General features: G+C 41.5%; 2 protein-coding genes across 2 annotated transcripts in view; both read left to right on the top strand.

The window, feature by feature from the left end:
• The window catches only part of REG4 (regenerating family member 4), a 266,112-nt gene that overhangs the window by 186,203 nt on the left and 51,918 nt on the right, over window positions 1-27,991 (top strand). The window lies entirely within an intron of this gene.
• NOTCH2 (notch receptor 2) overlaps window positions 1-27,991 on the top strand; it is a 157,533-nt gene that overhangs the window by 120,411 nt on the left and 9,131 nt on the right. The window contains exons 17-30 of the mRNA XM_081815798.1: window positions 5-157; window positions 7,839-8,067; window positions 8,846-9,047; window positions 10,667-10,820; window positions 11,375-11,559; window positions 13,090-13,222; window positions 18,505-18,741; window positions 21,137-21,249; window positions 22,207-22,712; window positions 24,069-24,416; window positions 25,199-25,341; window positions 25,541-25,751; window positions 26,181-26,277; window positions 27,670-27,838. Of these exons, the coding sequence (XP_081671924.1) occupies window positions 5-157; window positions 7,839-8,067; window positions 8,846-9,047; window positions 10,667-10,820; window positions 11,375-11,559; window positions 13,090-13,222; window positions 18,505-18,741; window positions 21,137-21,249; window positions 22,207-22,712; window positions 24,069-24,416; window positions 25,199-25,341; window positions 25,541-25,751; window positions 26,181-26,277; window positions 27,670-27,838 (2,880 nt within the window). The remainder of the gene's footprint in view (window positions 1-4; window positions 158-7,838; window positions 8,068-8,845; window positions 9,048-10,666; window positions 10,821-11,374; window positions 11,560-13,089; window positions 13,223-18,504; window positions 18,742-21,136; window positions 21,250-22,206; window positions 22,713-24,068; window positions 24,417-25,198; window positions 25,342-25,540; window positions 25,752-26,180; window positions 26,278-27,669; window positions 27,839-27,991) is intronic.

The raw sequence follows: 27,991 nt of genomic DNA, 5'->3' as shown, positions 1-27,991 counted from the left end.
CTAGGTCAGCGGTGTACAATTGACATTGATGAGTGTGTCTCCAAGCCCTGCATGAACCACGGTCTCTGCCATAATACCCAGGGCAGCTACATGTGCGAGTGTCCTCCAGGCTTCAGTGGTATGGACTGTGAGGAGGACATGGATGACTGCCTTGCCAGTGAGTATGTTGGTAAAAATTATGCCAGTGAGTATGCCAGCCAGCTTGTAAGCCCCCTGAGGCACACAGGAAGCAGAGCAGAGCCCCATCGGGGCAGTGGCCTCTCAGTGCTGAGACTGGCCATCCCAAGAGTTTATCACGTGTCTTTAACATGAGAGTTTTTATTTTTATTTTATTTTTATTTATTTATTTATTTTAGATTTTTATTTATTTTCTTGACAGAGAGAGACACAGTGAGAGAGGGAACACAAGCAAGGGGAGTGGGAGAGGGAGAAGCAGGCTTCCCGCCGAGCAGGGAGCCTCATGCGGGGCTCGATCCCAGGACCCCAGGATCAGGACCTGAGCCGAAGGCAGACGCTTAACGACTGAGCCACCCAGGCGCCCCAACTTTAGAGTTTTTAAATTTTCTTTCAAAGCTAGTGGCTTTAGGAGTTGAGGCAGTAGAATCTCTTTAAGCATTCCCTTACTGATTTTTTATATACTGACAAAGTGGGGACAATGCTATGATAGTTTCTTTTAAAGCAGATCTGTTGAGGTGTAATTAATATAAAGTATACTACCAATATTTTAAATGTATAATTCAATAAGTTTTGACATTTGACAACTGAAACCATCTCTAAAGATCATGAACATACCCACCCCCTTAAAAATATTTTCTTTTGTAATTTTCCCTCCTTTCCCTTTCCCTGTCCCAGGCCACCAGGGATCTACCTCTGTCACTACAGATTTATTTGCATTTTTTATAATTTTATATAAATGGAATAATTTCATGCAAATTCTTTTTTTGGGAGAGGGAATATGACTTCTGTCATTTAGCATATTATTTGAGACTCATCTATGTTACATGTATTACTAATTCATTCTGTTTTATTGCTAAGTAGTATTCCATTATTTGGATATACTATAATTCACTAGTGGGACATTTAGCTTTCTTTAAGTTTTGGGATATCATAAATAAAGCTGCTTTGAGTGAGTCTGTGTAGACATGTGATTTTATTTCTCTTGAGTACATATCTAGGAGTGGAATAGATGAATTATGTGGTAGGTATATGTTTCACAGAATTGCCAAAATGCTTTCCAAGATGGGTATACCATTTTCATTCCCACAAGCACTGTTTGAGAGTTCCAGTTGAACCACATCCTCAAGAACACTTAGATGTGATTGCCCTTAATTTTAGCCTTTCTAGTGGCTGTATATGGTATTTCACCATGGTTTTAACTTGAATTTCCCTACTTACTAATGATTATGAGGATCTTTTCATGTGCTTATTGGTCAGCCATCTATATTACTTGCTATACTGACTATTCAAAACTTCTGTTCACTTGAAAAATTGGATTGTTTGTCTTATTATTGAATTGAAAGAGTTCTTTATATTTTAGATACAATTTCTTTGTCAGATATTTGCCTTACAATTATCTTCTCCCAATTATAGCTTCTGTTTTGACTGTCTTTTGAAGAGAAAGAGTTTAATTTTGATGAAGTTCAATATAATCTTCATTCAGAGTTCATTTTTCTTGTATGTTGTTTAACAAACCTTTGCCTAACCCAAGATCACTGAGGTTTATCTCCTTTGATTTCTTCTAAAAGTTTTATACTTTTAGCACTGACCTTTAAGTCCACAATCTGAGTTAATTTTTACATGTAGTGTGAGTTTTAAAGGTTTTAAAGAGTAATTTTGTGTGGTAATATTGCTAACCTCACTTATTAATTCTAGATTAGTTTAGCTTCTAGTTTAGTTTACGTTTTCAGGATTTTTTTTTATGATCATGTTATCTCTAAATAAGTACAGCCATATACATTTTATTTCTTTTTCAATCTACACACATTTTATTTTTCTTGCATTATTATACTGGCTAAGACTTTTAGTAAATGCAGAATAGAAATGGTAAGAGAAGCAAATCTTTCTTTCTTCTTGATTCTCGGCGGGAAGTGTGTATGTAGTCTTTTGCCACTAAGTATGATGTTACTTGTAGGTTTGGGTTTTTTTTGTTTTGTGGGGGTTTTTTTTGGTTTGTTTTTTTTTTTTTTTTTGGTTTTTTTTTTTTTTTTTTGGTCTTCTATCAAATTGAGTAATTTACCATATACTCCTGGTTTGCTGAGAGTTTCTTTTTTCTTTTTATAATGAATGAATGTTGATTTTTTCCAATGATTTTTCTTTATCTGTTGAGGTAGTAATATATTTTTTTTTTATGTAGGTGAATTATGTTAATTGATTTTCAAATGTTAAACTAACCTTAAATTCTTGGGATAAATTCTACTTGGTCTTGATGTATTATCTCTCTCATATTTATTGGATATGATTTCAAAGTTTTGTTATGAATTTTTGTATCTATGTTCATGAGGGATATTGTTCCCCAGATTTCTTTTGCTATATTTGTATGGTTTTGGTAAGAGGGCAATGCTGGCCTCAGAACCAATTGGGAATTGTTTCCTTTCTATTTATTGAAAGAGTCTGTGTACAGTTGGTATTACATCTACCAAACATCTAGGTCTGGAACTTTCTTAGAAGGTTTTAACTGTGAATTTAATGTCTTTAATAGATATATTTATTCAGGGTATCTATTTCTTTTTATTGAGCTTTGGTAATTTGTATCTTTCAAGGAATGAGTTTTACTTTTTCTAAGTTATCAGAATTATTGGCATTCATAATATTCCCTTATTGTACTTTTAATGTCTGTAAGATCTGTGGTGATTTCCCTTCACTGATTTCAGATATTGGTAATTTACATCTTCTCTCTTTTCTTTGCAATTGCTCTTGGTAGAAGGTTATTGATTTTATTTTATTATTTATTTATTTATTTTTAAAGATTTTATTTATTTATTTGACAGAGAGATAGAGAGAGCAAAGTAGGCAGAGTGGCAGGCAGAGGGAGAGGGAGAAGCAGGCTTCCTGCAGAGCAGGGAGCCAGATGCAGGGCTCGATCCTAGAACCCTAGGATCATGACCTGAGCCGAAGGCAGCTGCTTAACCGATTGAGCCACCCATGCGCCCCAGGTTATTGATTTTAGTAATCTTTTTAGTGAACCCATTTTTAGTTTCATGATTTTTCTCAGTTGTTTTACTGTTTTCTATTTCATTGATTTCTGCTCTTTATTCTTCCTATTTTGGAACTGGCTTGCCCTTCTTTTTCTAGTTTAAGATGGAAGCTTACACCATTAATTTTATTTCTTTCTACTTTTCTAACATAATAAACATTTAGTGCCATGTTTTTTTTTCTCAAAACACTGATTTAGCTGTACTTCACAAATTTTGATATATCATGTTTTTTTTCAGCTCAGAATACTTTCTAATTTCCATTTTGATTTGTTCTTTGACTCATAGATTATTTAGAAGTGTGTTCTTTAATTCCAGGTATCTTTTTTTACTAAGTTTTTAATCGTAATTCCAGTATAGTAAACATAGTGTCCTATTAGTTTCAGTTGTACAATATGGTGATTCAATAATTCTACGCATTACTCAGTGCTCATCATGATAAGTGTACTCTTTAATCCCCATCACCTATTTCACCCATCCCCCACCCACCTCCCCTCTGGTAACCATCAGTTTGTTCTCTATAGTTAAGAGTCTGTTTCTTTCTCTCTCTCTCTCGCTCTCTCTTTCTCTTTTCCCTTTGCTCATTCATTTATTTTCTTAAATTATACATATTAGTGAAATCATATGGTATTTGTCTTTCTCTAACTTATTTTGCTTAGCATTATACTCACTAGCTCCATCTTTGTTGTTGCTAATTCCAAGTATCTTTTGTTGCTGATTCCTTCCAGATAGTTTTTGTTATTGATATCTAGTTTAATTCCATTGTAATTAGAGAACATACTTTGCATCATTTGGATTATTTTAAATGTATTAAATCATGTCTTATGGTCTTGTCTATGGTCCGTTTTGGTAAGTGTTCTGTGTGCACTTGAAAAGAATGTCTGTTTTGCTGTTTTTTGGTGTGTTCTATAAATGTTACTAATTCAGATTGGTTAATAGTATTTTTAGGTCTTCCCTGATTTTCTTTTTGCTTATTCTATAAATTATTGACAGTGATATTGAAATCTCTATTATTGTGTATTTGTCTATTTCTTCTGGAAATTCTTTCAGTTTTTGCTTAATGTATTTTGAAACTTTGATTTTAAGTACATAAACATTTAAGATTGTTATGTTCTCTTGAAGAATTGAGTCCTTCGTCATGAAATGACCTTATTTAACCCTTGTAATATTCCTTGTTCAGAACTCTTCTTTGTTTGATATTAATGTAACTACCTTCCCTTTCTTTTGATTATTGTTAAGTATTTTTTCCATCCTTTTACTTTTGGCCCATCTGTGTCTTTAAAGTATGTTTCTTATAGAGACCATATATTGAGTCTTGCTTTTTCTCTCCGATATGATGATGTCTAACTTCTAATTGAGGTGTTCATGCCATTTAAATTTAATGGTTGATGGTGATATGACTGAGTTCAATATTTGCCATCTTGTATTTTATCTTTTTCCTTCTCTTTCCATTTCCCCCTCTTTTTTTGCCTTCTTTTGGCATAATGGAGCATTTTTATGATGACATTTTATTTTTTCACTGGCATATTAATTATATTCTTTTTTTTTTTCTTTTGGTGGTGGTGGTTTTGGGTTTGCAGTATGCAACTTTAACTCATTACCATCAACTATACTGCTTTGTATAGCACATAAAAACCTTACAACAGTATACTTATATTTTCACTCCTGCCCTCTGTCCTATTATTGTCATATATATTATAATAAATGCCCAAAAATATTATTTTTGCTTCAAATGGTCAATTAATTTTTTAAGAGATGTAAAAATAAATTAACAGTATTTATATTTAACAACATATTTATAGTTTCTGGTGTTTTTCATTCTTTTGTGTGGATCTGCATTTTGTCAAGTATCATTTTCCTTCAGCCTGAAGAAATTCATTTAATAATTCTTGCAGTGTTTATCTCCTAGTGATTAAATCTTTCTGCTTTTCTGTGTCTGAAAACGTTTTTATTTTGCCTTAGTTTTCAAAGATATTTTCATAGGGAGTAGAATTCTAAGTTGACTTTTCCCTCAGCACTTTCAAGTCATCCTTCCATTGTTTTCTACCTTACATTATTTCTGAGGAGCAATCTGCAATAATTCTTGTATTTGTTTCTTTATATGTTATTTTCTCTCCTTTGGCTGTTTTTAAGGTATTTTCTTTCCACTGATTTTTAGCAGTTTGACTCTAATGCCCCTTATTGTTCTTCATGTTTATTTTTTGGGGGGTTCATTGACCTTTTTGGATATATGGGTCCAAATTTGGAAAATATTCAAGCACTGTTTTTTCAAAACCTTTTTGCTCCCCTTTACAGATTTCATCATACATCTTTTAGGTGGCTTGAAGTTGTCTCTCTTTCATCAATACTCTATTTTATGTATTTTTTTAGAGTTTTTTTTTTCCCTCAGTGCTTCAATTTAGGTAATTTTATTATATGAAGATATTTTGATATATCTTCAAGTTCACTAGTCATTTCCTCTGTAGTATTTTGTTTGCTGTTAATCCCATCCAGTATATATTTTTTCTCTTCATTGTATTTTTATCTTTAGAAGTTTGATTTGAATCTTTCTTATGCCTTTATCTCTTTCCTTGTCATGTTCGTGCTTTCAATTCTCTTTCTTGAACATACAGTGTATATTTATCATAGTTGTTTTATTGTCCTCACATTAATTCTACCATATGGGAAATTCCTAGGTCTGTTTCTGTTGTTGACTTTTATCTTCATCATAAGTTATATTTCTTGCTTCTTTGCCTACCTGGTAATTTTTTATTGGATGCTAGACTTTTTAAAAAAATCTTTAGAATATTTTCAAGCTTTGTTTAAGGATCATTTGGAAACAGTTTGATCTTTTTGGTCTTTTCTTCAGGGTTTGTTAGGTCCAGAACAGCCTTTAGTCTAGGACTAAAATGGCTCACTACTGAGATAGTACTTTCTGAGGATCCTACTTAGTGCTTAGTTAGGAGGTCTTTTCATTTTGACTGTCATGAACATTAGCTATTCTCAGCCTAGTGTAAACTCTTGGGATTATTCTGCTTATGTCTTTCTGGTGGTTCTTTCCTCGGCTTTGATAGTGTCATCACATGCATGTGATATACTCAGTTACTTATCAGTACTAACCACTTATCAGTACTCAGTTACTTCTGTGGTGATTAAATCATTAAACTTCAAACAAGGTTATCACAATGGGTTAAGAATAATGGCACCTAATTCACAGCATATGTAATTTCAGATCACCATATGGATGGCACCAAACTAGGTCCTGGCAGTGCCATGGTAGATAAAACCCAGTGTTTACATTCATGAAACTCATAGTCTATTGGCAAAGAAAGCTATGCAGACAAATTGAACATTGTGTAGCAAATAGTGAAGAAAAATATGTCCACAGCAGTTGGTGGAGAAATTTAGGGGAGTGGGATCAAATTATTTGGATTTCTTTTCCATGTTAATTATTTTATCAGTCAAAATTTTCAGTATTTAAAATCTTTCCTATTGGGGGACGCCTGGGTGGCTCAGTCGGTTAAGCGTCTGCCTTCGGCTCAGGTCATGATCCCAGGGTCCTGGGATCGAGTCCTGCATCGGGCTCCCTGCTCCGCGGGGAGTCTGCTTCTCCCTCTGCCTCTGTCTGTCTCTCATGAATAAATAAATTAAATCTTTAAAAAAAAAAAAGAAAGAAATAAAATCTTTCCTATTGGAAGTAAAGCTAGCAATATTTATAATTAATTTAAAATAATTCAGTAAGTTATGGTGAGTTTCCTGAAAGATGCTATGGAAATTACAGTGTGCTATGCACTGTGGATAAGAAGGGATAATATGATTTTTACAATTTTTCCAGTCAAGATTGCAGATGAGCCTTAGAGTGGAATTAGCCTAGTAGATGGATAAGGTTTTAAATAAGCCTCTTATCAAATCGGGGTTACATTACCCACCTGATGTTTAGTTCTCTTTTTATGTAGATGACCTGTCTTTGCAATTATACTTTAAGGTCCTTAAGAGCAGGAGCTAACTCATTTTTCTTGTTCTAATATGTCATCTATATTTCAGAGGACTGTGCCATAGAGTAGGTCAAAATTTGTTGATTAATTGCTGTGAGCCTAAAGTGTTCTAAGATTAAGCTGTGTGATATATAAAATTTTTTTAAATGTTTCCTCATTCTGCCTAAATCAAGAAAACAAAAACAAACAGGAAAGAGAAGAGGGAAGGAATGGAAATGAAAGATGAAGGGAGGGAAAAGATAGGAAAGATCAGCACAGGGGGCTGCTTAGTTTATATCCTATCCTATGTCACCCACTCCCATCACCACATACACCTTTTGAAAATCGTTACTGATATTTTTGAGATTCTGTGTATTGGGAGCACATATTTGATTAGCAAATGTGGGGGACCGTTGTAAGTTTTAGGACTCTTAATTTTGCAAAACTCCTAGTGGTGTATGCATAGTTCATTCCAATTATCAAACAGGTTAAGAATCTCAGGCAAGTGTTATTGCATTCATTTTTGTAAATGGGGGAGTCAAGGCAAAATAGATGTAAAGAAAAGTACAAAGAGAGAAAAGTCGGAATTGTTACTATTCTTAGTATGACTCAGTTCAGGTTACTCACCTTTATAGGTCTAAGATTAAATTGATGCTATAGTTCAGAGCTCTAATTCTTGTGTGTAATGACTTAGATCCTTGCCAGAATGGAGGTTCCTGTGTAGATGGAGTGAATACTTTCTCCTGCCTGTGCCATCCTGGCTTTATTGGGGATAAGTGTCAGACAGACATGAATGAGTGTCTGAGTGAACCCTGTAAGAATGGAGGGACCTGCTCTGACTATGTCAACAGTTACACTTGCAAGTGCCAGTCGGGATTTGATGGCGTCCACTGTGAGAACAACATCGACGAGTGCACTGAGAGGTGAGCAATCCATACACTCAGCCACCAATGTCTTATGGGGAAAAGGGAGAAAGGAGGGAAAACTACAGAGCACATTGCTGTGGTTGCACGGCAGGGTAGGGTATGCACCTGGGTCCCATTCCATCGTCTTCTATTGCCTACTTCCTGATTCCCTGTAGATGTGTAGTTAGCAGGTCAAAGGTCAGAGGTTGAAAGGCTTAGTGGGATGGACCATCATTTATTTCTAATGCTTAGGGAACAGGAAGAGTTATAATTCTGTTCCATTCTCCTCTTGGTCCCTTGTTCATTTCAGTTGACATTTTAAAAAATTCCTATTTTTTTGCACATTTGTCATCACTCTTTGGTAATTTCTAGGTGTGTTTTTTTTTTTTCAATAAGTTTATTCTGTTTCTCTTTCAGAAAGAAATCTAGAGTCAAGAGCTACTTATTTAGCACTTTTCTTATAAATTAAATTGACTTAGGGATAAAATGAAATGTGATACATGGAAAATCACAGGACTCGGTAAAACCTGGAAACCTTCACTTTCTCTGGGAATCCCTAATAAACTCAGCCTTTTATATACTCCTGTAACCTTTTTGGTTGTAGACATGAAGCTGGGACTCAGGCTGATTGACACCCAGTCTAATTTGGAAAAAGAAAATTTACTAGATCTAGGAGTTTAAGATGCTCAGGAGTATTTGCCTCTGTAATGTGTTAGATTCTAGGAACCCGACTTTTTAAAATAGCAGGTCAGAGGAACCAGATTACACAGCTGGCATTGCTCTCTCTGCTTCTCAGCTCCTGTTTCAATGGTGGCACCTGTGTCGACGGGATTAATTCCTTCTCTTGCTTGTGCCCTATGGGCTTCACTGGCCCCTTCTGCCTCCATGAGATCAATGAATGCAACTCTCATCCATGCCTAAATGAAGGAATATGTGTTGACGGCCTGGGTACCTACCGCTGCACCTGCCCCTTGGGCTACACAGGGAAAAACTGTCAGGTAATTAAATTTCAGCCCACTCAGCTCCCTCAGAGTAGCTGAATATTACACTATTTTTCTTCTAAGCAGAATAAACCCCTCCTAAACAAGGAAGTTCTGGCTCTCAGGGGGGTTGTCTCTGAGATAAATCTGCCTAACTTCTTAGTAGCTGGTAGATTCCAAAATGGTGACACTGGCAAGATTATACAGATTAACAAGCATGAGATAGATGGTTGTAATAGGCTAACCAAGAACTGCAGAGAAATACATGTGGGAAATAAGTGCATGGATAGTATTTATGTTGGAAATGCAAAAAGGGAAATAAAGAACAGTCTAAGTAAAGTCTTTAAAGGTCAGATACAGTATCTGAAGGGATAATAATAATAATTATTATGTCTTGCAGTGTTGTAACACTAGTCACATGTCTTTTAAATTCAAATATGTAAATATGGATTTTTATAGACCCTCAGAGCCAACTAGGGCAGCCTTTCATTTCATGAAAGAAGAAACTTGAGTCCCAAAGGGGGCAAAGTAACCTTTCCAAGGCTGCATACCAAACAGCATTGTATTTATTTATTTTTATTTCTTTAATTATTTGAGAGAGAGAGAACGAACGATTGGGGGGAGGGTCAGAGGGACAAGCAGATTCCCCACTGAGCGCAGAGCCGGACATGGAGCCCGATGCGAACATGGAGCCCGATGCGGGGATTGATCCCAGGACCCTGAGATCATGACCTGAGCTGAAGTCAGATGCTGACTGAGCCATCCAGGCGCCCCACATTGTATTTAATTTTATGCTATATTTGCCTCTTAAACAATGCTAGAATGATAGAATAACAGAACTCCAAAGAATTTAGGACTAAGTGGCCAAATTTAACTAGCCTTACAGGGTGCACTTCAGTTAGGCTTTGGCTATATTGGACGTGCAAATAACTACTTCTGCATATTAAATTAAACAGCTTGATGCTGATCTGTGGATCAGAAGTACATTCTTCCTTAGGCTCTTGCTCATTCTCACAGTATGAGGTTACATGTACCAGGGAGTGCTCCACCCATACCCACTGGCCCCTTCTTTCACAAACACTCCATGAGTGTGACCTTGCTCTCCCCAGGGGTCAGGTCACCACATGCGAGTTACAGAGAAAGGGACTAGTCTGCTCATACTCTGCCTTATGTTTTTCATAATCCTGATTTTCTCCCCTGTAAGTAAGCTCTATGACAGCTTTTAGGTTTATTACCGGGCTTTAAGTCCTTTTGCTCTTAACCACCGTGGACAGATTTGATTGAGACCCACGTAGATTTCTCCCACAGGATTAGCACAGGTGTTATGAACCTTCTGACAGCTGTAATTTCTTTCTTTCTGGCTGTTACAGGTCTGGACATAATCATAACATAGGGAATAACTTTATTAGGCTCCCTCAAATTCTTAAACTTCTGTGGTAAGAACTTATTAAATAGCAGAGCTAAGAAGAATTAGACTCTATAAAATGATTGGATTACCTGAGAACATTGGACTATTTTAAGACTTGGCTGAGGGCTCCTTTTTTTAATTAGTGTGCTTTCCTTTGATTCTTAAAATGCAGTGTGACTTATTTTCTTCTTTTCTGATATTTGGATGTTGATGTATCCTTCTGTTTCAGACCCTGGTGAACCTCTGTAGTCGGTCTCCATGTAAAAACAAAGGTACTTGCATTCAGGAAAAAGCAGAGTCCCGGTGCCTGTGCCCATCTGGATGGGCTGGTGCTTACTGTGATGTGCCCAATGTGTCCTGTGAGGTGGCAGCCTTCCACAGAGGTGAGCTCCGCCTCCTCAGGCTCCAGGGTCACTCAGTAGTGGCCAACTGGCAGCGTTTTAGGACAGGTATTATTACCTTGGGAAGAACAGGCTCTACGAAAGGGTCTGAGATGGGAGGTGAAAAGGCAGAGGCACACGCTTAGAGATTCCAAAAAGAAATGTATGTAAAATGAAATGAAGGCATATTCTACTTTTAGGACTTACTTCTTTTCTTTTCTTTGTTTCTTTTTTTTTTTTAAGATTTATTTATTTATTTTAGAGAGAGAGAGCGAGAGAGCGGGGGTCGGGGAGGGGAGGGTGGAGAGGGAGAGAGAGAATCTCAAGCGGACTCCATGCTCAGCATGGGCTCCATCCCACAACCCTGAGATCACTACCCCTCCCGAAGTCAAGAGTTGGACGCCTAACAGAGCTACCCAGGCACCCCAGGGCTGGCTTATTTTCAGTATAAATCTGGTGCTGAGGGCCATGAACTAGGTAAGAACACAGTTAGTTGGTCTGAACCTGACAGGTCGTGTGCTCTTCTGTGATGTTTCTTCCTGTTCTGGGTTTCCTAGGGGTGTCCACTGACCACCTGTGCCAGCACTCTGGCATCTGCATCAATGCTGGCAATTCTCATCACTGCCAGTGCCCCCTGGGCTACACCGGGAGCTACTGTGAGGAGCAGCTTGATGAGTGCTCGTCCAACCCCTGCCAGCACGGAGCCACCTGCAGGGACTTCATCGGCGGGTACAGATGTGAGGTAGGATGAGCAGGCAGAGGTCGGGGGCCTCCCGAAGATGGCACAACTATTGTGAGCACTAGCATACTGAAGTTCGCTGCTTATGACTTATTTTTACAATTGATAGACTTTTTTTTTTAAGCAATCACCATTATGTTGTCTACCAACCACCATTGGTTTCAGCCCCCTTGGTAATAAGTTCACATGGCTCCAGTAAGGTATTTTTATAGAGATCTGGGACCATCTCAGTCGCATAGAGTTGCCTCCGGGTTCGGAGCCAACATTCACTGCCAGAGTGCATTTCACAGGCCAGCCACTCCGTGGCCCCTGGGACTTTGCTGAATAGCAGCTGAGATAGGAGAAGCCACTTTGAGGTGTGTCCCGAAGTTGCTTAGCCTGTTCTGTGTAGCATCACACTAAGTATGACATGTATATATTTGAGGAAGTGTGTGTCTGTTAAGGAACATGTCACTGTCTTCCTGATAGCTGGGCTGATAATGGGTAGAGCAAGATGTTAACAAAACACCAGAGTCTTGAATTTGACACCAATTCAGGCCACCCAGGAACACTGAGAAAAGCTTTACTTCTCATAAATGAGCTAAAGATGGCCTCTTTATATTGGCTCCGCAGTTACTCCTTCACAGTGGGCTGGGACCTGTTAGTTCAAAAGCCACCAGTGCCAATCTCAAATTTTTACACAGCCAGTTTTTCTAAAAATAGCCCTTATAAAGCAGATTTTTAGCCATGTAGAGCCTTTCTGCTTTGCATGTTCTGCAAAACAGCACCCAATATCTGCAAGCCATAGGTAAGCCCCAGGACATAAAGACCCCAAGCCAGTGCTGCCCTTCAGAGCCCTCTGACCCAGAGACGGTGGCCTGGCTATACCAAACATGTAAGCCCCCTCTCTGTTACCCCTTCCCTTGGAATTCACTTGCCATCCTCTCCTTACCCACCTTTCCACTCTGGACAGCCTCATGCTGTGAGGGATGCCCTCACATGCAAACCTGTCAAAGCATTGCCCAGTAAAACCACTTCATGGTCAGGGTCTTTTTCCTTGATCAGCCCTGAAATTCCTCAACCCTCCACATCTACGACGTTAGCTAACACGGCCCCTCCCCCATCTCAACCAGTTTCTCATACACATGTGCGGTTTCCTGAATCTAGAGATCAATAAATGCAGTGTGTTTACTACTGTCCACACGTACCGTTGGACTGAGTCATAGGGTCCTCATCGCATACCAAGGAATGCATATTTTAAAGATGGGAGCGTTGAGGAGCGATGAAAGTTTTGCACAGGCATCAGTTCTGAAATATCCCTCAGAATGTTGAGTCCTTGCCTTTGGGTTATAAAGTGGCTTTTCAGCTGGAAGATGTAAATGTCAGTATGCTGCAAGTTGGCCCTGCACAGGATGGTTGGTCAAGCGTGTGATGGTGCTGGGTGGGGGCAGGGAGTGGGCAGAGGTATACACCAACCTTCCAGGTCTCATTTGCTGTGGTGGTCTATTTCCAACAATGGTCCAGTGTTTCTTCCCTTTTGCTTGTTCCTATCAGTGTGTCCCAGGGTATCAGGGCGTCAATTGCGAGTATGAAGTAGATGAGTGCCAGAATCAGCCATGCCAGAACGGGGGCACCTGTGTCGACCTTGTGAACCACTTCAAGTGCTCCTGTCCACCAGGCACTCGAGGTATGAAGTCAGCCCCGCCCATCTCCATCTAGGGCATTTTCTTAAGTTATAAATCCATTTTTAGTGCGGAAGAGGTTTTAAAAAATTAACCATTTAGTTCTGGATTCTGGTAACTCAGGCCATTTCATGTTCTCAGTTCTGTCTGGTTGTTGTTGACATTTTTTTTTTATGAACATATAATGTATTATTTGTTTCAGGGGTACAGGTCTGTGATTCATCAGTCTTACACAATTCACAGCCCTCACCATAGCACATACCCTCCCCAATGTCCATCACCCAGCCACCCCATTCCCCCACCCCCCTCTACTGCAGCAACCCTCAGTTTGTTTCCCGAGATTAAGAGTCTCTTATGGTTTGTCTCTCTCTCTCTGGTTTCTTCTTGTTTTATTTTTCCCTCCCTTGCCTTCTGATCCTCTGCCTTGTTTCTCATCTTATGTTCCATGAAACACAGAATGTGGAAATGATGCTGTGTTGCAACAAAATTGGCCTGGTTAGCAAGATTTCTTGGTGCTTCAAGGGAAAATAACTAGTGGTCTCTTGAATAAATAATTCACATTTACTAGCTTGTGTATTTTTTTAAACTTGCCAAGTATTGCCTCCATAAGGTGGGGGAATGAATGAAATGAAAATATTTGCCTATTTTCATAAGCCCAGGGGAGGAAGCTGATGGCCTAAGGCTGTAACTAAGAATTGCAGTAAAGCCTATGGAGTCCAACCCTAGACTGAATGATGGGGCATCAGTCTACTGTGGGCATTGCCCCTGCCTCCAAACAGTTTTCTGGAGAGAGCTTGGAGTATTGTTTGTTAGAAGAGATGTAGTTATAACCGTTCTGAGCAGCCTGTAAAAAGAAAAAAGCTGAGGCCATCCACAATGGTGAGAAATTCATCTCAGTGTCAAAGAGAATAGAATGTCAGGGAAGTATTTACAGTCTCTTAGACCTTTGTGCCAGTGAACTTTGATAATTTACCTTCCTTGAGTTCGCAGTTTGGCTAAATTAAAATAGGAGAGTACCCCATTAATAGGATAGTTATCAAGCAATGAAGTTAAAGAGGAAGAGAAAACTCAAGAGAAACAACCTTTAAATATTTGAAGATTTATCCTGTGAAAAGGGGAGTTGTTCTCTGCTCTAGAAATCAATAGTTGAAAGAGAAGTAGAAGTGATTTTGATTCATTATTAGTTTGCTCCTTTTAATAATTTTATTGTTTAGGACAAGCTCCAATTCTGGTGGTAGCAGATTAAACCTCAGATCTCAGTGGCTTAACACAACGATGGTATTTTTGTCACTCAAAGTCTGAGTGTCTCTCTCTGTATTTTAGATATGAAGTTGCAAGCACTTGGCCTCCAAGCAGAGGAGGAGGGACAGACTTGTAGGGTCATGCAGACTTGTAGGGTCATGCATGCTCTCCCTGCCTCAGGCTGGACATGACACCCATCATTATTGCTCATAGTACATTGGCCAGAATTAGTAAAATGGTCTCACTCTGACTCTAGGGGAGACTGGGAATATGGGAGAGCCCATGGATATTCATTGTACACTAAGATTTCTGCGGTACCCTAAATGTTTTATGAATTACAGTTGTCAGTCCTAGAATGGACCATTTCATAAGGCAACAAAAGTTCTCTTCTGTTGGTTAAGGATGGCTTAAACAATAGTTTTGCTATTAGTATTGACAGTCTTTTTCAATACTTTGAATATATCATCCTACTGCTTTTTGACCTCCAGGTTTTTGTTTTTGTCTTTTAATGAGAAATCAGCTGTTAATCTTATTGAGGATCCCTTTTGTGTGATAAGTTGCTTCTCCCTTGATGCTTTCAAAATGCTCTCTTTGTCTTTGTCTTTGTCTTTTGACCTTATGGTTATGATATGTGTAGGTATGGATCTCTTTGAGTTTATCATGCTTAGAATTCATTGAGTTATCATACTATGTGTGCTTGGTTAGGTATGTAAAGTGGTATTTATTTCTCCTGGCTTGACTTCTCTGGCCATTGGTGAACCTTCAGGAGACTGTCAAATCCCATAGATTCATTGTGAGAGTTATCACAATGATTGTTTTTATGTCAGTGCTCCTGAGCTTTGGATCTTGGCTTGGGGGCACCTCCGGTTCTAGGTCAAGGGCTAATTGTTCTGCATATCCTTACTACTTTACTTCAGGCTGAGGTTGAGCTCATTCTCACTCAATAGGTCTATCTATTACTGCTGGTTCCATTCTGATGGGATTCATCTGTATTCATTTTACTAGCAGCCCCTAAATACCAAATATTCTGTGTAAGTGGGATCACAAACTGGGTTTGTTTTTTACTGTCTTGTTTTTGATTTAGTTTGTAAATAGGTAATATATGTACATGTCCCAAATTTTATACATAGACACACACACACACTTAAATACATACACATGTAGCAAAAGCATAAAGTGAAAATTCTCTTTCCATTCCCCTTCCCTATACCTAGTTCTCCCTCTCCCACAAACAAGTTACCTCTACTTCATTTTACTTTCTTGTGTATCTTCTAGGTTTTTTTTTTATGTGTCCTTCAGAATTTCTTTATGTATATAGAAGTCATATACAAAGGTATTTTTATTTACCCCACTTCTTACTCTGAAGATAGGGTATTAGATAAACTCTTGCGCTTGATTTTTTTTTTTTTTACTTAATTGGAGATGTTTCCATATCAGTTTATAGAACCTCCTTAATCTTTTTCATCCTGTAGAATTTTGAGCATAGTATATTCAACCAGTGTTCTAGTGATAAAACTTTGGGTTTCTTGCATGTGTATATTTGTAGATAAATTTTCAGAAATGGAATTGCTGGATTAGAGAATTATGTGCATTTATAATTTTGATTGATATTGCTGATTCATAGCGTTTGACTATACTGGCTTCTTCTCAGTGAGGATGAATGTAGTCTCATCTATGAGTCATTTGGTTTTCCTCTTTCAGTGGTTTCTCTGTATCTCTATCCTTTTTTCCCTATTACATTGTTCATCTTAATATTTTACAGAGATTAATTATGATACAAAATATTCTCAAATATTTTTTGTCTTTGATTTTCCTTATGATTTTTTTCATGCAGAGCTTTTTATTTTTATTCTTTTTTAAAATTTATTTATTTTAGAGAGAGAGAGCAGGGAGAGGGGTGGAGGGAGAGGGAGAGAGTGAATCTAGAAGCAGACTCTATGCTGAACGTAGAGCCCAAATGGGGCTCGATCTTAGGACCCCAAGATCATGACTTGAGCTGAAACCAGGAGTCGGATGCTCAACTGACTGAGCCACCCAGGCACCCCTGGAGCTTTTTCTTTTTCTTTTTTTTTTTTTTAAGATTTTATTTATTTATTTGACAGAGAGACAGCAAGAGAGGGAACACAAGCAGGGGGAGTGGGAGAGGGAGAAGCAGGCTTCCCGCTGAGCGGGGAACCCGACACGGGGCTCGATCCCAGGATCCTGGGATTATGACCTGAGCTGAAGGCAGATGCCTAACGACTGAGCCACCCAGGTGCCCCTGGAGCTTTTTCTTTTTAATCAGATTGGATTTATCAGCCTTTTTTTAATGGCTTCTGGATTTTGAATCCTAGTCAGCAACACCTTCTACACTCTAAGATTATAAAGGAATTCTCCCATATTTTCTTCAAGTACTAGAATACTGGAGCACTTTTTCCATATGGCTACTAATTTGCCCCAACACAATTTACTGAATATTTGATCTATACAATAATTTGAGATGGCAGCTTTATCAAATTCTAAATTCCCTTGTGTATTTGGGTGTTATTCTGAACTTTTTTTTTCTTTATTGTTCTGTTAATTTATCAATACCACTCTGTTTTAATTAATTAATTTAATTTTCCAGACTGTGGTTATAGTTTATTTTTTCATATAACTTTAGAATCAGATTGTCTATTAAAAAATCCTGGTGGCATTTTTTATGGGGGTCACATTAAATTTATGAATCTGTGTAAGGAAAGCTGACATCTTTACAATGAGGAGTCTTCCTAACCAAATCGTAACATCTTTTCATTTATTCATATCTCCTTTTGTGCCTTTCAGGGCTATTTTAAAGTTTTCATATAGGTATAGTACATTTCTTTTTAAGATTATTCCTATATTTGTCTCTTGCTATTGCTATTGAAAATGAGGTCTTTTCTTCCTTTTTTTTTTTTTTAAGATTTTATTTATTTATTTGAGAGAGAGCATGAGCAGGGGTGAGGGGAAGAGAGAGAGGGACAAGTAGGCTCCCTGCTGAGCACAGAGCCCGAGGTAGGGCTCTGTCCCAGGACCCTGGATCATGACCTGAGCCAGTCAGACACTTAACTGACTGAACCACCCAGTAGCCCTCTTTTTCCTTTTTAATAGTCTTGCTTATATTAGTGTATGCTACAAATTTAAGTGGCAAGAATACAGAACTGTTTACCTTTCTTTTGTAATTTTTTTTTTTAAAGATTTTATTGATTTATTTGACACAGAGAGAGAGACAGCTAGAGAGGGAACACAAGTGGGGGGAGTGGGAGAACTAGGCTCCCAGCTGAGCAGGGAGCCCGATGCGGGGCTCGATCCCAGGACCCTGGGATCATGACCTGAGCCGAAGGCAGACGCTTAACAACTGAACCACCCAGGCGCCCCAATCTTTTGTAATTTTTTGAATCATTCATAGAATCATCTCTAGAATTGTCATTGATTTCTTTTGTACTCTAAAAAATATTTACAGATGTTCATACTAGATGGCTCATTTACATCTATAGTACATTAAATGATTTCTATTTTAAATGGAATAACCTTTGAGCTCTCAACAGGATATTTTCCCTACAGTTTTTAAAAATAAGAAACTAGTACACATTATTTTACAGGAAAAAAAGTCAATGGTCTAAAACTTAAATATATCACTCAAAATTTAGTTCCAGTTCTTACCAATATTTTTACATACTTATAATCTATGTGTTGATTGTGATAGTCTCTTTTGAACTGTTTTTATAGTTTGAGTAAAAGGAATAAATTAATGAAAAGTTGCTGGGTCTCCCAGATGGGGCAGATAATGCTGGCTCCTGCCCAGGGGACTGCTTTGGTGGGTTGTGTGGGAGAGTACCTGTGAAGCCCTGAGCATATTCTTTCCTTGGCTCTTACCGGTCACCGGGAGGGTGGCAGCTTCGCCCTGCCTGACCTAAGAGGTCCCGTCGCAGATTGAGACATGTAACCTGAATAAGTGCAAAGTGCCAACAAGGGTGTCTCTCTTTGGCTGGAAAGCAGCGTTCCAAAGAATGCCATCCATTCTCTGTCTCTTCTCTCTTTTCTCCAGGCCTGCTTTGTGAAGAGAACATTGATGACTGTGCCGGGGGTCCCCACTGCCTTAATGGTGGTCAGTGTGTGGACAGGATCGGGGGCTACAGTTGTCGCTGCTTGCCTGGCTTTGCCGGAGAGCGGTGTGAGGGGGACATCAACGAGTGCCTCTCGAGCCCCTGTAGCTCTGAGGGCAGCCTGGACTGCATCCAGCTGACCAACGACTACCTGTGTGTCTGCCGCAATGCCTTCACTGGTGAGAGTCTCGCCAGCACCCTCAGCACTCTGCCTCGGAGGGACCTTGAGAGAGGAAATTGGGCCCCATATGTCACGTCCCAGACCCAAGTGAACCTTTTTTCTTACATAGGAAAAACTAGACCAGCTTAATTCAGAGCCCAGTTTTTCCTTAGGTCTGTGCTTTATGGATGTTATAGTCCATCTCTGTCTTTTTTGTTTTTCCTGGGATACTTTCTCTTTTGTTATACACTGATGATATCATACTGTAGCAGAAATACGAAAAAAGAAGTAGAATGTTGGGAGTGGTTGAGCAAAATAACAGTTTTTAATTGGGGCAAAATACACATAACATAAAGTGTACCATCTTAACCACTTTTAAGTGTACAGTTTAGTGGTATTAAATACATTCACGTTGCTGGGCTGCCAACACCAAATCCATCCACAGAACTCTTTCATCTGAGGAAAATAATGTCTTGTGTTCAGAAACCATGCATCTGTTCTGGTTTCACCACCTGTCTCATTTGGCACGTAATGACCTGAGTTACTGGGTGGTCACTGCCACGGTGACCTTCTTTCCATCTCTGGAACCCAGAGAGGATTAGGATCTTCTAGGTCACCTAAGGGGAGGAGGTCTGACTTGGGTGTGTTTAAGCAAAGACCAGTTCATGAGAGTATGTACTAGAAAGCTACAGAGGTGTGACCTCTCAGCACAGCCAGGAGTTGGCCATGCGTCCAGTCTCTTCTCAAGCTTCCTCTTTTTCATCACAGATCATAAGGATGACCAAGTCCTGCCTCAGAATGGGGGCTTGTCATAGGCACTTATTAGTTGTTTCTGAAGATGGACAGCTTGGTGACTTCGGGGGACTACAGTAGTATCTAACAGTGGCGGTGTCCTCAGATACTCAGACGTCTGCCTGGCATTTCTGGAGTCCTTCCAGACTATGCTGTAGTAGTATTTCTTGGGAGTCAGATAATAGGCTACAGTAGTCTCCTTAGTAATAATTTGGCAAGTTGGACTCTGCTATATTGTGAGCCCATCTCTAGACTTCCTTCCTTCCAATTTTAAAGATATGTTACCTTTAAAAACTTTGGTAATTTATGAAGAATGGGAGGGAGTTTGCACTATGGAAGATACCTGGATGCGATAGCAAAAGAGGAACAGTGCATTATGAACGTCATAGCTACTGAGGCAATGCTGGACACAAAGAGCGTGAACAGTCTGTCCTGCAGCCTCATATTAGCCATGAGGTGCTTGGGAAGCCAGAGAAGCAAAACTAACTGCTATTGCCTTGGAGGCTTCCTTTACCAGGAAACCCTGACAAGCACTTACAAAGAAAGGGGGAAACAGGAAGGAAGGACTGAAGACCACCTTAAATTAGGGTCCCACCACCGGGAAGTAGTGGTGATGCATTGTCCACACTTGTGATGGAAAAGAATGCCTCGAGCTCCTTGGTTGTAATTATTGCGGGATGCGGTTGCTGAGATGAACGCCAGGGGGCCGTCTGTCCCGGAGCCCCATGCCCATATGACGGCTGCTCTTGGGCTGTGGCTGCCGCTGTGATTTGAAGAGTCAGGCAACTGTAACCCTTACCTCTTAACTCTGGCCAAAACTATGCCTGTTTTAATTTCCTTTTGAAAGCCCCTCCTCTTCCCTTGGGCAGCGGCTGCGCTCCGGGTGGGCCCATCTCCTGCTGTTTGCCCGGGGTGGGGGGCGAACAGGTGTGTCTCCGGGTCTCCCCCTCGGCCCCAGTTGCTTACTTCACTTTATCCTGCAGCGGTGGCCTCGGGATGCCCTCTGTTTTAGAACTGCCTCTAGAGGAAATTAACTCTGGAAAAATTAAGCTGTATTTTAAAGCAGTGCTGATCAGATTACAGAATGGCTAGAAAATGACTGAAAAGAGAGTTTATGGATGAAAATTCTCTGTAAGCTACCAGTCACCACTTGGATGTGTTGGCCCGGTGTAGCCTCTCCTATGAAGTTGACAGCTTTAACAAAATGCACTGAACAGTTTTGGTAAATGTTTCTTTCGGCTTATGAAAGCTAAAAGTATCTTCAAAAAAATAAAAAAGCTGAGGTGTCCTTTTCTTTTTCTTCTCTTCTCTTTTTTCTTTCTTTTGGTCAGATTAGAATGATTTTTCACGTCCCTTTCCATCCTGTTTTGTGAGTCTGTTGGGGATGTGTGCCCCGTGTACTTATTGTGTGGGCAAGGCAGATGGGGGTATTGGCCTGAGCCAGTGGCGGTCCAGTGAGTGTTTTCCTCATCTTCTCATGTTCCCTTGGGCTTAGGACCCAGCTCACACCTCTTGCCCCATCCCTCACCACTTGGCTAGCTCCTGTCCCAGCAGCACTCTGTTCAGTAATGTGCAGTTACTACTTCTGCCTTTTAAAACTCCTTTCCATTTTCTGCTTTGAGGTCGTCACTGTGAAACTTTCGTCGATGTGTGTCCCCAGATGCCTTGCCTGAATGGGGGGACTTGTGCTGTGGCCAGCAACATGCCTGATGGTTTCATTTGTCGTTGTCCCCCGGTAAGTGCCATGTTGTCTATTTGAGGGGCATGCTCTTTTTCATACAGTCTGGACAAAGCTGAGATTAAACCTGGTTTTTCCACACTCTATCTGGAACTTTCTTGGTGGGGAGATTTATTAATTTTGGCTCCTTCACAAAGAAGTGCTGGAGTTTCCTCCCATTTAAAGCTGTTAAGATACGCCCAGAAACAGTGAGCTCCCTAAATCTGTGATTCTCAGTCTTTAGAAGCACTAAGAGAAATCCACGGGAATTGGTGGAATGTTCCCTTGAAAACAAGACTAGGGTCTCTGGCTTCTGGGTGTGCTGGAGGGTAGTCTTGCCTCCCAGACTGGGGCAGTGTTGGTCGGAAATGCTGCTCTGCTTACATTCCTTAGCAGGGACTATTGGGGAGCAAGCTGCTTGTTACACTAGAAGGAAGCCTATTTTTAGCCATTTGCTGTGCAAACTCTTTGGCCTCTGCCAGAGGCTAAAACCTCCCTAAAATACAGATCCCTATGTGTGAGGACATACCAAAAGGAAACCTGGGCAGTCACCTTGGTCTGGCTGAGCAGGAAGTAGAAGGATAAAATGACATGGAAAGCTTTTTAGATGCGCCAGACTCCTGAAATAACGTCCCCCTCCCCTGCCCCAAAGCCATTATATGAGTGGTCTAAGGACAGCTAGGGAAGGTGCTTATAGATAACAGTGTCATCTGAGTCTTATCCCACCTATGACCTGTGGATTTAATTTCCGGTAGTGAGCTCTTAACCTGAGAGAATTCTGCATTCATCCCATGGAACCTTCATCCCTGACCTTAGGTTGACTTGAAGAGGCTTCTTCCTAGAACGTGGTGCAGGAGGCCACGTGGAAGGATCTTAGCCATGTGTCTAATCTTTCTCTTTCTGGAGGTGTGGCAGAGAAGGGATTGGGAGGAGAAACGAGGCCCACTGTCCTCATTCGTTCACTGATTTCCACAGGGATTCTCCGGGGCAAGATGCCAGAGCAGCTGTGGACAAGTGAAGTGCAGGAGAGGGGAGCAGTGTGTGCACACGGCCTCAGGACCCCGCTGCTTCTGCCCCAACCCCCAGGACTGCGAATCAGGCTGTGCCAGTAGCCCCTGCCAGCATGGGGGTAGCTGCTATCCTCAGCGCCAGCCTCCTTACTACTCTTGCCAGTGTGCTCCACCATTCTGGGGCAGCCGCTGTGAACTTTACACGGCCCCCACCAGCACTCCTCCTGCCACCTGCCTGAGCCAGTACTGTGCCGACAAAGCTCGGGACGGCGTCTGCGATGAGGCCTGCAACAGCCACGCCTGCCAGTGGGATGGGGGTGACTGTTCCCTGACCATGGAGAACCCCTGGGCCAACTGCTCTTCCCCACTTCCCTGCTGGGATTACATCAACAACCAGTGTGATGAGCTGTGCAACACAGCCGAGTGCCTTTTTGACAATTTTGAATGCCAGGGGAACAGCAAGACATGCAAGTAAGAGTCCAGGGTCCCCAGAAGCTGAGGGAGACTATCACTAACACACCTCGGTTCCTCGTTCTTGCTCCTAACCACTCCAGGGCTTCAGCCCAAGCTGCCTCTGCTTTTCAGACTGGTGCCCTGAGGCCCTCTTCCTGGTGTCAGCCTTGCCCCGTCGCACGCTGCCCTGTGCTCTCCCTTGCTGACAGAGATCCAGGAATGCTCGTGCACGGCCACCCTCTCTCTGCCTCTCTCTGCATTCTTACCTGCTGCTCTCACGACCTCCTAGGGGAAATAACTTTTGGAAGTGGTGTTACCCATTCCCAGGCAGCCTCTCACACCTGCCTGCAGGATGAATGGAAAGGTCTGTACCTCTCTCTGTTCACCCCATTCCTTTCTTTTAGACAGGGTTTCCCCATCTAGATTTATCAGGAAGCAGAAGCCAGATCAGGCCACTTAACCCTCCTGGTCGTTACTGTGGCAGTTACAAGGTGCTTTATGGTTAAAGAGCAACTTTCCTTTTAGCTGTCCCATTTAATTTAACCTCAGTGAGCTCTCAGCAACCTTATGAGGCATAGGTACTGTTAATGGTCTTTCCCAGGTGAGGGAACTGAGACCTGGGAGGTTAGAGAACTTGCCAGAGCACATACAGCTATTGCTGACTCCCAAGCTCTTCATTGAGCCAGTGTGGCAAGTTGTACCAATGGCATAACTATCAAGGGGTGGGAGTGGGGAGGAGAGTGGAGATGAAATGGTTTGTGCATCGTTTAGGTTTGGGGACTCAATTTCCTTTTCCCAGTATTTGAAAGCGGCTCTGTGTGCTCTGGCACAAATTTAAATCTGGTCTCCTGTATGGGACACACCTCTCCCAACCTACCTTCCAGAGCTAAGATTCAGTCTTGTTTGGGAAGGAAATGGGCCATATTGACATGGTCCTCTGCAGAGCCCTGATGGTTCAGTTCCTGGAGGCAACTTTTACTTCCAAAAGCTCATTGTTAACTCACTAGGGATACTGGATAAAAAAAGAGAGGAAGCGTGTACCTGGTTGATTTTTGTTTCAGGTATGCGGCTCTGCTTACAAATCTGACTTAACAATTGTTGATTACCAGCTGCCTGCCTGGGGGGCTGTAAGCCCATGCAGCATAGGGGGCACAGTGTTGTTTCTCCTTTGAGGAGCACTCACTGATATTGAGTGGTGTAGATGATACGCAGTCTATGCTGTCGGGGATAGGAGATTTGACAAAGGGACCTGATTTGGACCACAGAAGATAGGTGGGAAAAGCTACAGTAGTTCCAAGTAGAAAACCAAATAGCGCTGCAGTCTATTCTGAACTGTTTCCTTGTTCTCTCCCTCTTCTGATGCCCCCTGCCTAGGTATGACAAATACTGTGCAGACCACTTCAAAGACAACCATTGTGACCAGGGATGCAACAGTGAGGAGTGTGGCTGGGACGGGCTGGACTGTGCTGCCGACCGGCCAGAGAACCTGGCAGAGGGGACCCTGGTTATAGTGGTGCTCATGCCCCCGGAGCAGCTGCTCCAGGACGCCCGCAGCTTCTTGCGGGCGCTGGGCACCCTGCTCCATACCAACCTGCACATTAAACGGGACTCGCAAGGGGCACTCATGGTCTACCCCTATTATGGTGAGAAGTCAGCTGCCATGAAGAAGCAGAGGATGACTCGCAGGTCCCTTCCTGGTGATCAAGAACAGGAGGTGGCTGGGTAGGTTTTTGGTTTCTAGACCTCTTGAAGCTTAATTCTTAACTTCTTAAAGCTTGTAAAGCTAAATACTTTGATACACAGAAGAAGTCGTAACTGAACCTATAAAAATGTAGGGCTCAGACAAGTAGAACAGCCCACCAAGTACAACAAACCCGTTTGCCGGTACGTGTGTTTAAGGGTAAAGGCTTACCTTGGTCTTGGTATCCTAAGAGGTGCGTCGGAGCAAGCAGAAGGCAGGATGTCAGGGAGGTCTCCTCAGATGCCAGAATCCATAACCCTTTGCCTCGGTTGCCTCAGATCCGTTTAGAACTGACTCTTCTTTTATAGTAATCATTGCCTTTTGTTCAAGGCCCTGCATTTATCATAGAAGTCTCTTTAGTAATTTTGAATCGTTCTGTCATTGCACCCCACTATTTGTTGATGTATCCCACAACTTTCAACTCTATAGCTAGCTAGGATCCAGATGCAGAGACAAAGGAGAATAAGGACCAGCTTTACCCACTTTCCTCACTTCGTCTTGTGTTGCCTCAGTCAGAAGGTGCAGACTCAGCCAGGCCAAGGAAGGTGAGACATAGTCCAAGTGGGAATTAGTGGTTAGGATCTAGGGACAGGATCTTAATTTCTGAGATCTTTCGGAGGCACCCTCACAGAGCTGGAGAGCCCGGTGCTGAAGGTGAGGAGGGAAGGCACAGGTAATCCTTTTTAACTTCACTTGCTTAACTGACCCCCTTCTGTTTTACTCACCATTTCCCTTTTTCCTCTTTTTCCTTGGCATCCCACAGCTCTAAGGTATTTCTGGAAATTGACAACCGCCAGTGTGTTCAAGATTCAGACCAGTGTTTCAAGAACACAGATGCAGCAGCAGCTCTTCTGGCTTCTCATGCCATCCAGGGGACCCTGTCCTACCCTCTGGTGTCTGTCGTCAGTGAGTAGCACTGGTGTTAAGGGGAAAGTTTGGGGCAGGGGAGGCGTTACTTGGGGGCAGTGAGAAAAGGGCACACTTTTCAATGTGCAGCTCTGTTTTTTGGGGCTGGTGAGGTCAGTCAGTCCATGTCTTCTAAATGAATTTGGTGCTAATGCTGCGAGATTTATTCAGCACTTTCCCTGTCCCTCTGCACTTCCAGGTGAATCTCTGTCTCCAAAACGCACTCAGCTTCTCTATCTACTTGCTGTGGCTGTTGTCATTATCCTGTTTATTATCCTGCTGGGAGTTATCATGGCGAAACGAAAGCGTAAGCATGGCTCCCTCTGGCTGCCTGAAGGTTTCACCCTTCGCCGAGACTCCAGCAATCACAAGCGTCGTGAGCCAGTGGGACAGGATGCCGTGGGGCTGAAGTAAGATGGTTTGCCAACAAACTACTATTCACAGTAGTAATAAGCAGGGATAAATCAGAAAGGAGATCTTGTTGAATTATGATTTTAAATTTCAAGCTCTGGCCACACCACATTACCACACTTGACCATGATTCTGAATTCCTGCTGAATGACTATGAAATAATAGAGTCTGGATGCTTCTGTTTGGTACATACTCAAGCGGTGGTGCTCAGCTTTGTTGAGGTGCACTTTTGTTGTAATCTCTTGATCCATGGGAAAGGAAAGGATGTTTACTGAGGCAATGGGACATAAAATACTGCCCATCCTTTCTGGGCCACAGCCCCTGAAAGTCTTTGAGGATGACCATGGAAGAAGTATTAAAAACCACTATATTAGTTTATGATATAACCTCTGCTGTTGTTTTTCCCCTTCTTAATCTTGTCCTATCAGAAATCTCTCAGTGCAAGTCTCAGAGGCTAACCTAATTGGCTCTGGAACAAGTGAACATTGGGTTGATGATGAAGGGCCCCAACCAAAGAAAGCCAAGGTAAGCTGGCCACGGTAGAACCACCATTGTCAGTCACTATCTGGTCACATTTCAGATTTCTGTCCTTTGGTATCCAGATTGAATGGGAGGAAAGGGTGGCAATCTTTATATGCTACCCAGGCAATGGCTACCCCTGGCTGTCATGAAAGGCAGAAATCGTTAGGTCCTCAATGGCCTTAGGTTTCCTCCATATGTGTTTCAATAAGACCTCTTTAAAAATAATAAAACAAACATGTTTCCTTCCTTAAGAATCATGCTGATGATAGCCAGATAAGAACTGATGTGTATAAAAAGCGATTTCCTTTGTGGCTAGATCTCTCCCTTATCCTCTTTGGATGCTCCTTCTGGAAAGGAAGGTGCAATTACACAGTGGAAGAAAGGCAGTGACCATTGAGTTTGGAGGTTCTGCATCTTGAGCCCAGGAAATTAAAACCATATAGACATAAGAGGTAGATCAGGCTGAAGCTGATACGGAAAAGGAGACAGTCCATCGATAGCTATACATGACTGGGATATGCATATATCCATGATATTCTAAAGCAGCTTGAAGATAGGCATGCTTGAGGAATACAGGGATGCAATACCAGATGATGGTTAAGTACATTGCTTTAGCTACAATCAGAACTGAATTCAGATCCAAAACTCTACTACTTGGTAGCTAGAAAATTACTTGATCTCTTTGTACCTAATTGTCATTATCTGTAAAATAGGGAATTCTTGTGAAGATGAAATATGGCAATATGTGTGAAGCATCCTACCCATTTTCTATCACAGTAAATATTCAATAAAAGGTAGCTGCTTTTTAAGTTATGATAGTAATTATTGCCCAACAAATATTTCCCTGGGTGCTTGCTGTGCTCTGGGCCCTGTGTTAAGTACTGGGAAGTGGTATTGAATAAGGCATGTTTCCTGTTCTCATGGAACTTACTGTCTAGTGGTCGGGAGTGCCTTGTAAGTACTTAACACATAGTCAGTTAAGTAGAGGTAAGCAGAGGGTGCTTTTTGGGACCCACCAGAGGAATTAAAGTCCAATTCTATTTGAAGGCTAGGTAGGAGTTAGACAAAGACTTGGGAGAGGATATGGCAGACAGAGGGGACAACCCAGGCAAAAGTCCAGAAGCAAGGAAGTGGTGCTTTGGGGATCTGTAGATAGCATATTTGGTAGGCAAAATAGATAGCATGTTAAGGCTGAAGCCTGGAGTTTGGAATGGGGAGGTTGGGAGAGTTGTACAGGAGAGGGTGACAGGAACCACTTTCAGCTGGTGTGGATGATGCCCTGGAGGGTGGAGTAGAAGGAGAGAGAAGTGGATAGAAGACTCCGGACTAGCTCCTTGTCCTCAGTTCCTAATAGAGGGGGCCAGGTCAACAGGGAGTACTGTTTTCCCCTGTCAGGCTGAAGATGAGGCTTTGCTCTCAGAGGAAGATGATGCCATCGATCGACGTCAATGGACACAGCAGCACCTTGAGGCTGCAGATATCCGCAGGACACCATCGCTGGCGCTCACTCCTCCACAGGCGGAGCAGGAGGTGGATGTGCTGGATGTGAATGTCCGTGGCCCAGGTCAGCACCCACAAGCCTCCCCCTTTCCCTCTACCATGCCTGCCCTTGGTTCTGGGTTGTGCCTGTGTTGGCCCCACTTGGTGATATGCCCCCTGCCAATTGCACAGACTAAATCAGCCTGAGGAAATGAATGCTTAGGGAATACAGGCATGC

This window comes from Leptonychotes weddellii, chromosome 4 (genome assembly GCF_054177405.1).
Source record: "Leptonychotes weddellii isolate Sample4059 chromosome 4, ASM5417740v2, whole genome shotgun sequence".
Classification (NCBI taxonomy): domain Eukaryota; kingdom Metazoa; phylum Chordata; class Mammalia; order Carnivora; family Phocidae; genus Leptonychotes; species Leptonychotes weddellii.
This window is presented reverse-complemented; position numbering and strand designations above follow the sequence as displayed.